General features: G+C 36.7%; 1 protein-coding gene across 1 annotated transcript in view; it reads right to left on the minus strand.

Annotated features, from left to right (window-relative positions):
• The window catches only part of HELRODRAFT_90361 (hypothetical protein), a gene marked incomplete at both ends in the record, with an annotated part of 9,917 nt that extends 2,228 nt beyond the window's left edge, over positions 1–7,689 (minus strand). Inside the window, 9 exons of the mRNA XM_009032435.1 lie at positions 972–1,144; positions 1,309–1,382; positions 1,611–1,813; positions 2,297–2,418; positions 3,339–3,583; positions 4,010–4,079; positions 4,341–4,412; positions 4,957–5,036; positions 7,192–7,689. Coding sequence (XP_009030683.1) covers positions 972–1,144; positions 1,309–1,382; positions 1,611–1,813; positions 2,297–2,418; positions 3,339–3,583; positions 4,010–4,079; positions 4,341–4,412; positions 4,957–5,036; positions 7,192–7,689 — 1,537 coding nt within the window. The remainder of the gene's footprint in view (positions 1–971; positions 1,145–1,308; positions 1,383–1,610; positions 1,814–2,296; positions 2,419–3,338; positions 3,584–4,009; positions 4,080–4,340; positions 4,413–4,956; positions 5,037–7,191) is intronic.
• Positions 7,690–10,579: the final 2,890 nt, after the last annotated feature.

Raw genomic sequence — 10,579 nt, forward strand, 5'->3', positions numbered from 1 at the left:
TTTTTTCCTCTTTCTCTCTCTTTTTCTCTCTTTCTCTCCTTCTATCCTTCTATTCTTTCTTTTTCCCTATGTTTGTATGCGGACTCAATTTCTCATTTTTTTATTATCATTTTTTTTGTAGTTTTCTCTCTCTCTCTCTCTCTTTCCTCTCTCTCCTCTCTCTCCTCCCTCTCTCTCTTTTTCTCTTTCTGCCTGCATACGTACATGCCTGATTCTTTCTGTCTTTCTCTCTCTTTTTTTTACTCTCTCACTCTCTCTCTCTTTCTTTCCCTCTCTCACTTTCTCCATATCTCTCTCCACGCTCCTGTGTGTTCATAAGATTGAAGCGACTGGAAGACCTCATTGTGGAAATTGCCTGCTGCACGGAACAAGAGTATCAGCTTACTAAATATTTTATTTTTATAAAAGTGCTGATGATGATGGCTCTGTCGTTACTGATGCTGGTGATGATGATGATGACGCATCTAAGACGACGACGATGATGATTGTGATAGTGTTGTTGTTGTTGCTGCTGTTGTTGTTGTTGTTGTTTTTAATGTTGTTGTTGTTGTTGTTGTTTTTGTTGTTGTTGATGTTGTTGTTGTTGTTATTGATGATGATGATAATGACGATTATGGTGTTATTGCTTTTGTCAATATTGCTTTTATATACAACAGACAATACAAACACACATACAAACTAGCACATATACATACATACAAACAAACAAACAAACAAACATATAAACAAACATACAAACATACAGACATACAAATACATACAAACAAACATACATACAAACATTCATACAAACGCATACAGACAAACACACAAGCAAACATACAATCATACATGCAAACACAAACGAACATACAAACAAACATACAAACAAACACAAACAAACACACAAACACAAACACAAACAAACATACAAACACAAACAAACATACATAGATTCACACAAACACAAACAGACATACAAACACACACACAAACATACAAACATTCACACAAACACAAACAAACATACAAACATTCACACAAACATACAAACAAACATACAAACAGACCTACAACTTCAGCTTGCGACATAACGCTATTAATAGCAGCAGTTATATTATCCAGCGTTGGTTGAAATAGAGCCTCCATGGCTTCTGGCATCAACCTGTAATAATAAAAATAATAATAGTTATAATTATAATTATAACAAATAATAATAATAATAATAATAATAATAATAATAATGACGGTGCCGGACTGATTGTGCGGTTGTTGGTGATTTGGATGATGAAGATGACGACGATGGTGATGAAGATGGTGGATTGATACCTCAGCATGCCTTGTGACGACCATTTGACGTATTTGCTGTTGTATTTTCGTACTGCCGATTCCACAGTAGAGTTCTGAAGATGGTTGTGATAATGATGATGACGTTTGGGTTGATGATGTGATTGTGATACTTCTACTACTACTACTACTACTACTACAACTGCAACTACTACTAAAGCTGCTACTACTTCAACTACTACTACAACTACTACTACAGCTGCTACTACTACTACTACTGCTGCTGCTGTTGCTTCTGCTGCTACAATAACAAAAACAAGAAAACAACGACAGTAATAACTAACCCTGAACTTTTTATGGTAATCAATGAAGGAAAAGGGCAGTGAAACATTAAGGGGCTTGGTTTTGAAGGGGTTGGCAGCCCTCTTTCGAGACTCGAAGGCCATCATGAGGTCAACCCAACCCGCGGGTCGTTTCAGTTTCAAAATGTCGATGAAATCCCGGCCGAATATATCCTCTAGGAGTTTCTCAAACGCCAAGTCGACTCCTGTGTTTGTTTGTGTGTTTGCTTGTTTGTTTGTATGTTTGTTTGTGTTTGTGTGTGTGTTTGTTTGTTTGTGTGTTTTTGTTTGTGTACGTATGAGATGGTGTGTATGTGTAGTTTTGTGTGTGTGTGTGTGTGTGTGTGTGTGTGTGAGAAAGAGAGACTTGTTTGTAGTGTGTTTGTGTGTTTGTAGTGTGAGAAAGAGAGACTTGTTTGTAGTGTGTTTGTGTGTTTGTAGTGTGAGACTTAAATATCATAAATATCAATATTTATTCTTCCAAATAATTCAAATTTGTATAAATATAAATGTCAATAAACTCTGCTTGCCATTGAGTATAAATAACTGCGTGTGAGTTGTAGATATGTGTGGTGAATCTTACAAAAATGATGAAAAATTCCCTCTGCCAGAAAATTTTCCTCTGCCAAAAACTACCCACTAAGTTTTACCCTCAAAAAATTTACCACAAAATTTTTTCCCCAACTGACCAATCGATCCGTATGGGCCACCAGTGGCTTTGTAAACCTCTTTGAGTTGACCCCCAGTGGCTGAGAGCATCTCGTAAACTGTGATGTCAACTGTTCCACCACCACAGTCGGCCACCATGAATCTGTTGTCTGGTGGTGATGAGGATGATGGTGGTGGGGGTGTGGTGGTGATGATGGTGGTGGGGGTGTGGTGGTGATGATGGGGGTGGTGGTGATGATGATGCTGTTATGGCCAAGTTTCTAATCATCATCGTCATCATCTTCATCATTACAGCCATCATCATCACAATCATCATCATCATCATCACAACCATCATCATCATCGTCATCATCACAACTATCATCATCGTCACAACCATCATCATCACAACCATCATCATCATCGTCATCATCACAATCATCATCATCATCACAACTATCATCACATCATCATCACAACCATCATCATCATCACCACAACCATCATCATCGTCATCATCACCACAACCATCATCACAACCATCATCATCAACATCATCATCATCACCACCTGTGATATCGATCTCGTGACCAACAGAGACCGGAAGTGACGTGGGTGACGGGCAGCGTTGGAAGGACATCGACATGGCGTTCGAAGTGAAACTATGATTCAAAGATCCAGAATCGTCTGCTCGGTTATGATGATGATGATGTAATGATTGTGATGATGATAGCGGTTTAATGATGATGATGTTAATGACGATTTAATGATGACGATGATGATGATGACGATTTAATGATGACGATGATGATGATGACGATTTAATGATGAGGATGATGATGATGACGATTTAATGATGAGGATTGTTATGGTGACGATGATGGCTGCGCTAAAAATTTGACTTTGAAAAGTTAAAAAAATAAAATTTGATAACTTTGTTAACATTAGAATTTAAATCTATTAATAATTTCATAGCCGTCGTCATCATCATCATTATTAGCAACGACTACCACAACAACCACATCTTCATCATCACCTAATCTAGAAGTCCTATGTGCAATGACATCCAACAAAACAGGCGACGGGGGCGATTTTGTCGTCGGCGATGGAGATGAAGCTCCTGCAGCAGCTGTGGCTGCGTTAGTTGCTCTTTCAGCAGCTGTGGCTGCGTTAGTTGCAGCTGCAGCTGCGTGACGAGCGTCTTTCAGCTCGTCCACCACTTCCGGAATTAGTTGTTTTAATCTTTGGCGTCTGACGAAAACTGAAGCTGCTTCCGGTTCCAAGGCGATTATTAATTGGTCTGGTTTTTCCTGGGATGCTATGCAGGCCTGATGATGAAAATGATGTGATGGTGATGATGATGATAATGATGATGATGTAATGATGATGCGGTAAAATTGAGACTTTGATTGATACGACGCAAAGTAGGGTGCGATGATGAAGCATTTTTTTTGAAGAAATGAATAAACCAATCAGCGTGCAACAAGCAAGGCCACCTTCCTTTCTTCCTTCCTACCTACCTCTCAATATTTTATTGTCATCTCTCCTTCTCTCTCTATCTCTCTCTATTTCTTTTTCATAAATTCTTTAAATTTTCTCTTTTTTTTAATTTTCTTTAACGGATTTTTAATTCCGTATTTTACAGATTGAGCTATCAATCAATTCTAATTCTAATTATTATTATCATCATCATCGTCGTCATCATCATCATCATCATCATCATCATCATCATCATCATCGTCATCATCATCAACCTTGTACGCTGATTCACGCATGAATTGTTTGGCTGGAGACTTCCAAATGGCCGGTACCGTGATCACCCACCTGAATAATAACAACAATAATAATAAAATAATAATAATAATAAAATAATAATAATAATAAAATAATATTAATAATATAATAATAATGATAAATAATAATAATAAGAATATCCTTTTATTTTCTAACTCCAAATACCAAATATGATTATGATTATGAAATCCTATTAATCTAAATAATAACAATAATAATAATAATAATAAATAGTAATAATAATAATAATAAATAGTAATAATAATAAATAGTAGTTATAATAATAATGACCTTATATCGTCTTCGTTTAAAGGCGTGTTACTCTGCTCGCTTATTTCAAGGAGCGCGTGGTTTCGGAAGAATCTAGTTTGGTTGTTTGATTGGTTGGTTGGTTGATTGGTTGTTTGATTGGTTGGTTGGTTGATTGGTTGTTTGATTGATTGTTTGGTTGTTTGATTGGTTGGTTGGTTGATTGGTTGTTTGATTGATTGATTGGTTGTTTGATTGGTTGATTGGTTGGTAGATTGATTGGTTGTTTGATTGGTTGATTGATTAATTGGTTAGTTGATTGATTGGTTGTTTGGTTGGTTGGTTGATTGATTGATTGATTGGTTGTTTGATTGGTTGATTGGTTGATTAACAAACACTTCAACAACAACAACAGCAGCAGCAGCAACAGCAATAACAACAACAACAACGACGACGACGACAACAAAAACAACAACATCAGCAACAATGACATCAACAACAACATCAACAACAACAGCATCAACATTGATGTTGCCATCAACAACGACATCAATGATGATGTGGATCGACAAACACATCAACATCAACAACAACAAAAAAGACATTAATACCAAAAACACCAACATCACTAACAACAACATCAACAACATCAACAAACTTTAGCGCATGTGCAAAGACATCTATAGCCTTCATCGAAACGCCATTGGCTGCTTGAATTTCAGTTTCACTGGTCAAATCCTTTCATAATAAAAACCATAATTATAACTATAATTATTAAAATTATAACTATAATAATCATAAATTATTGTTAATATCGTAAATGTAATTAATATTATATTATAATATTATGGTCTTAATTATCTTAATTTATGTAATTGTAAACTTACGGATACGTATAAGTATGGAATGAATGAATAGATGAATGGATGAATGAATGAATGTATTATAAATGAATGAATGGATGAATGAATGAATGATTGATTGAATGAATGGATAGATTAATGGATGGATGGATAAATGTAAGTTTATGCGCATGTATGTGCATTAAAAATCAATATGTTTCATTTCAACCAAAGATAAAACACTTGAGTAAAATGTAGTTTGCTACTGAAATCTTAAAAAATATTTTATCTTGGGTCGTTTGTTTGTTTTGTTTCATTTATTTTTTAAACATTCATCCATTCACCCATCATTCGTCCGTTGTTCGTTCGTTCGTTCATTCATTCATTTATTTATCCATTCATTCATTCGTTCAATCACCCATCCATTCATCCATCCATAACTTTTTTTATCGGTTCTTTCACTCATTCAATCAATAAATGTTCTGCTAATATTTTGCGTTCTTATATGTATGTTTAACTTTTTGTTCTTTTTTTCCCCTCTCTTCCTCTCTCTCTCTCTCTCATTTTTTCACTCTCTCTCTCTTCTCTTTCTTCTCATTATCTAAGTTTCTTTTTATGTACATTGAAGGTACTCACATAACATTTTTATTTACTGTTTCATGTGCCGGTTTAATCTTGGTACTTAGCATCCTGAAAATATAGTGTATACGTGTGTGTGTTTTCTATTCATTCGTTCATTCATTCATTCATTCATTCATTCATTCATTCATTCATTCATTCATTCATTCATTCATTCATTCATTCATTCGTTCATTCATTCATTCGTTCGTTCATTCATTCATTCATTCGTTCGTTCATTCATTCATTCGTTCGTTCATTCATTCATTCGTTCGTTCGTTTATTCACCGGGCTGTTTAACCTTAGTTGAAAGTCTGGGTGAAAAATTATGTAATCTGTTAAATGCGTTGAACGAAGCAAATATTTATGTGTTTATTTTGTATATATGTACGTACGTGTGTGTGTGTGTGTTTGTGTGTGTGTGTGTGTGAAACGTGATATTGGCGGATAGCATGGAATTCATTTACGATGAATACGCCGCTGGTGTTGGCAATGAGTAAATTTATTTATTTATTTATTTATTCGTTTTTCATTCATTCATTTGTTCATTCATTTGTTCGTTCGCTTGTTCGTTCGTTGGTTCATCCACCCATTCATTCATTTATACGTTTTAAATATTCATCGTAAGTGATTTTTTGTTTAGAAATATTGTATCCAAATTGTTATACACACAAATTCACATATACACTCACACACACATTCATACACACACACACACACACACACACACATACACAAGCACATACACTCACATCATTTTTCAGTTTCGGCTAATGCTGGTAGTGCTATGCGTGTTGTAGTATGTTTAATCGTTTTGTTTATAGATGAATGACTCAGTGGTAGATATACGCGCTCACATACAAAGTTGAGATGCTTGAACTGTATGTATGTGTGTGTGTGCGTGTATGTGTGTGTGTGCGTGCGCGCGAGCTAACATGTGTTTAAAAAGAAGTGTTGAATTTCGCTTAGCTTTCGTCATTATTTAATGTGGGAATGTTTATTACTAAAGTATTTGAAATATTAATGTAAATTGAATATTTGAAAAATTTTTTCTCAGTTAAAAATAGCAATTTGTCGAAATAATCTGTAAAGACTGCTGGCACCATATTCATTCAAAAATTAAAATAATCAGGCAGCCAACATTTTCGTGTGTGTGTGTGTGTGTGTGTGTGTGCGGCTTCAAAATCGGTAGAAATACGTGCTGCTGGGATGCACTGTTGTCTACATAAATTCATTTATACAATAAAATAATGAGTACTGACACACACACACACACAAACACACACACAACATAGATACACACACGTACACACAAAGCCAACTGTAATCTAATGTAATGAAGTCAGGCTAACGGATTAGACACACACAACACACACACGCACACACACACCACATACACACACACACACACACTAAACACGCACAGAACCAACCGCATTGTAGTGGAGCGCCATCTTGAACTTCTCGAAATACAGCCACCTCTTTGCCTCCTTCTGGCTAAGATCGTGATAGAAATCTCTGGCCGTAAATCCGAAAGAATGGAAGTTCTTTTCTGGTGTCAGCAGCAAAATGGTGGGCGTTTTTTGGTTGGTGACACCCGGATCGCCCCCCTCCCATTTTCTCATTACGTGAATGCTGTCGACGTCTTTTGTGAAGCTGAAAGCGTAGCCACTGAATGTGGTCCCGAAGTCAATGGCGACGACGACGAATTGTAGCGGCGCTCGCTCGTCGTGGCACGTTGTAACCCTTGAGACGGTGCTGAAGTAGGAGGTGTTGCGCCCTGTCGATCCGGTCCAGTTGAGTTGATGTTTCTGAGTTTCTTCGTCCTGATCTTCTGGTGAGGGTTGGAGTGCTAGATCAAGTTTGTCGTCTGTGGCTGCTGCTGCTACCACAACTTCTTGAGAAGTTGTCGTCGTTGTGACAATGTCCATTTGGTCGGTGATTGATTTGAGTGGAGTGCTTGTTTCAAATTTTGACGTGGATGATTGAATGTTTGACGTTGAGAAGGTTACATCTGCGTTTGAATCGGTGAGAACTTGTTTCTGTGATGGACTAGATAACTGAACGCTTTCCGCCGACTTACTCGAATTGACTTTACAATCGGACTCGAACGCTGGCTTATTCGATGAATCGAGGGTTAAATTTGATTGATGTTTGCTGGAAGGCGTCGTTTGCTGCGGTTCTTGCGTTTTTGAATTTGAGACATCGTCTGTGGAGCAAGTGCTGAGTTTGGGCTTGCTGCTGATCAGCTCGACGAGAGGTTGGTTTGTTTTTGATGGATGCTCCAGGTCGTATTCGCCAGAATTGCGGTGGAAAATATTCAAAATTTTGTTGCTCTTTTTGGATTTACCAGAATCAGTTAAATGTTCCTGGCTGGTTTCTATTATTTTTTCTTTTTTCTGAGTTATTTCTTTTTCAACAACTTCCGTTTCAGATATTTTTTCAACAACTGATTCACCCTCTACAACTTGTTCACTTTCTGTAACAATCGTCTTGTTCTCTCTCGACTCTGGGAGATCATTCTCGACGATGTAAACATTCGTTTCAGAAATCACATTGGCTTTCTTTTTCTTACCAAGAGTGGAGTTATCCGTGTAGATGTGGCCGTCATTTACTGTCACCTCCTTCTGCTGCTGCTTCCTACCAAAGTGAATTTTCGCGAACGGATTTTGAAATTTTTTCTTCTCTCTCTTAGTTTCTAAAGTGTTCGTCTTTGAACTGTCAGTTTTTTCTTCTGCTTCTTGTTGCACCTCTTCAGTTGTCACAATTTCAACGTTATGTTCTGCTGTTGATTCTTGAATGACGACTTGTTCACTTTCTACGGCGGCTTCACTTTGATCAGGTTTTTTGGACTTGCGTCCGATTTTAAAATGAGGAAATTTCATTTTACTTTTAGCCGATTTAACTTTTTCTTTTTTAGAATCCTCATCTTCTGTTTCGTTATCGCTTACAACGTGTTCTTTCGCCACATTTAAAACCGTTCTTTCCGTTATTACGACACTACTTTCAATTACCTTTTCTCCCTGACATTTCAAAAATGTCAAATCCGGAGTGTCCGTTAAAATATCTAACTGTTTTTCTTCCTCAAGTTTTACAATTTCTCCGCTTGGCCCACTTATATCTGTTTTTAACTCAACAGATGGAGCAGTTTGGAGTTCGGTTGTTTCAATTTTGAAGTTTGTTTCAGCGTTTAAAACTGATGCATCTGTTGTTGCTTCACATTTCAACGGCGCTACAACTAACTTAGTCTGGTCGGTGGCAACGAGGGATTCCTCAAGGACGATTTCATCCTGTGGTCTTTTCTCAACGACTCTCGTCTTTTCCAGCATTTCGTTTGGAGTTTCTAAAATGATTTCAACTGTTTTTATTTCTTCAAACGCTGTACTCAAATCTGTAGGCATTGTTGGTTCAATTATTGTATTAGTACTTTCAAATTCTGGTTGTTGTACTTTTTCTTCAGGATGGTCTTCAATGATCAGTGCAATGATAGGGGCTTCGGATGAAATCTCTTCCGTGAAAGATTGATCAATTTTTTCACTTTTATCTGGTCTTTCGAGGGTTTTTTGCAAAGCATCGTTTTCAATTTTAACAACTTCTTCTTCAACGGCTCTTTTGAAATCTTCAGTCAAATCGCTGTGCGATTTTTTCAATTCGACGACGACTTTTGAATCATCTTGTATAACTGGAATATCGCCGACGATTATTTCATTCTGATTGGTTCTCGTTACCAGATGCGGTAAATGTATTTTAATTTTACTTTTTTTTTCCGAATCATCTTTTTTTTCTTGAATGCCCTCAACTTGTTTTTCAGTTTCAGCGGTCTCTGAAGCTGCAGTTTTTTCCTTGGCGTTTTTGCGTTCTAAACTTTTAAAACCCATTTTGAAACCTGGTTTCGGAAGAGTAAACGAAGGAAATTTGAATTTTCCTTTTGGCTTTTTTGTTTCACCGACAGTTTTTTCGCTCTTCTCCTCTTCGGTTATTTTCACTTCAGGAATTGCTTCAACTTTGATAGCAGATTTGTCCTGAATGATTTCTTCTTGTTTAACAACCTCGTTTTGAGGCTCTTCCGAAGTTTTCTTGTCAATTAAAACCTCTTCAAAACTTTTACTCGGTGTTTGTACCTCTAAAATTTCGGTTCCTTTCTCAACTGTCTCGCCGTGCTCAGATGCTTGCGACTGAACCAATGGCTGTTGGACGTCGATCGTCTGCTCAGTAACACCCCTAACAACAATTTCTTCTGTTTTGATTGGCTTTAAAATAATTTTTGTGGAGTCGATGATAATATTTTGTTCTTTGCTAACCTCAACTTGTTTCTCGATCGGGTGCGATGAAATTTCTTTGTGGACAACTTCCAAATCCACTTTTGACTTTTGTAATTCTATTTTACTTTCAGCGTTAGCTTCTTCTTTTACTACAGCCAATTCTTCCAAAACAATTTCCTTCGTTTCTTCCTTCACTTCATCGATGGTGATTTCAGTTTTTTCAACATTCGCCTGTGGAAGAATAACTTTCAAATTTGAATCGTCTGTCACAATTTCACCCGCTAGTTTGTCATCTTTCATAATAATTTCTTGCTGGGGTTGTTGTTTATCATCGTGAGATTTTTCTTTCACTTCTTTTGTTTCGTGTTTGGAGCCGAAAGTGAAACTTGGTTTTTTGAAATTGATGTGAGGTAGATGAATTTTGAATTTGCTTCCTTTTCCGGCTGCAGTTTGTACTGTGTCGACGGTCGCCGCTTCATTTTCCACTGTTTTCTTTTTATCTTCGACTTTTGAACCAAAACCAAAATTTGTTTTTTTTAAATGAATTTTAAATTTTTCT

This window comes from Helobdella robusta (genome assembly GCF_000326865.2).
Source record: "Helobdella robusta unplaced genomic scaffold HELROscaffold_81, whole genome shotgun sequence".
Classification (NCBI taxonomy): Eukaryota; Metazoa; Annelida; class Clitellata; order Rhynchobdellida; family Glossiphoniidae; genus Helobdella; species Helobdella robusta.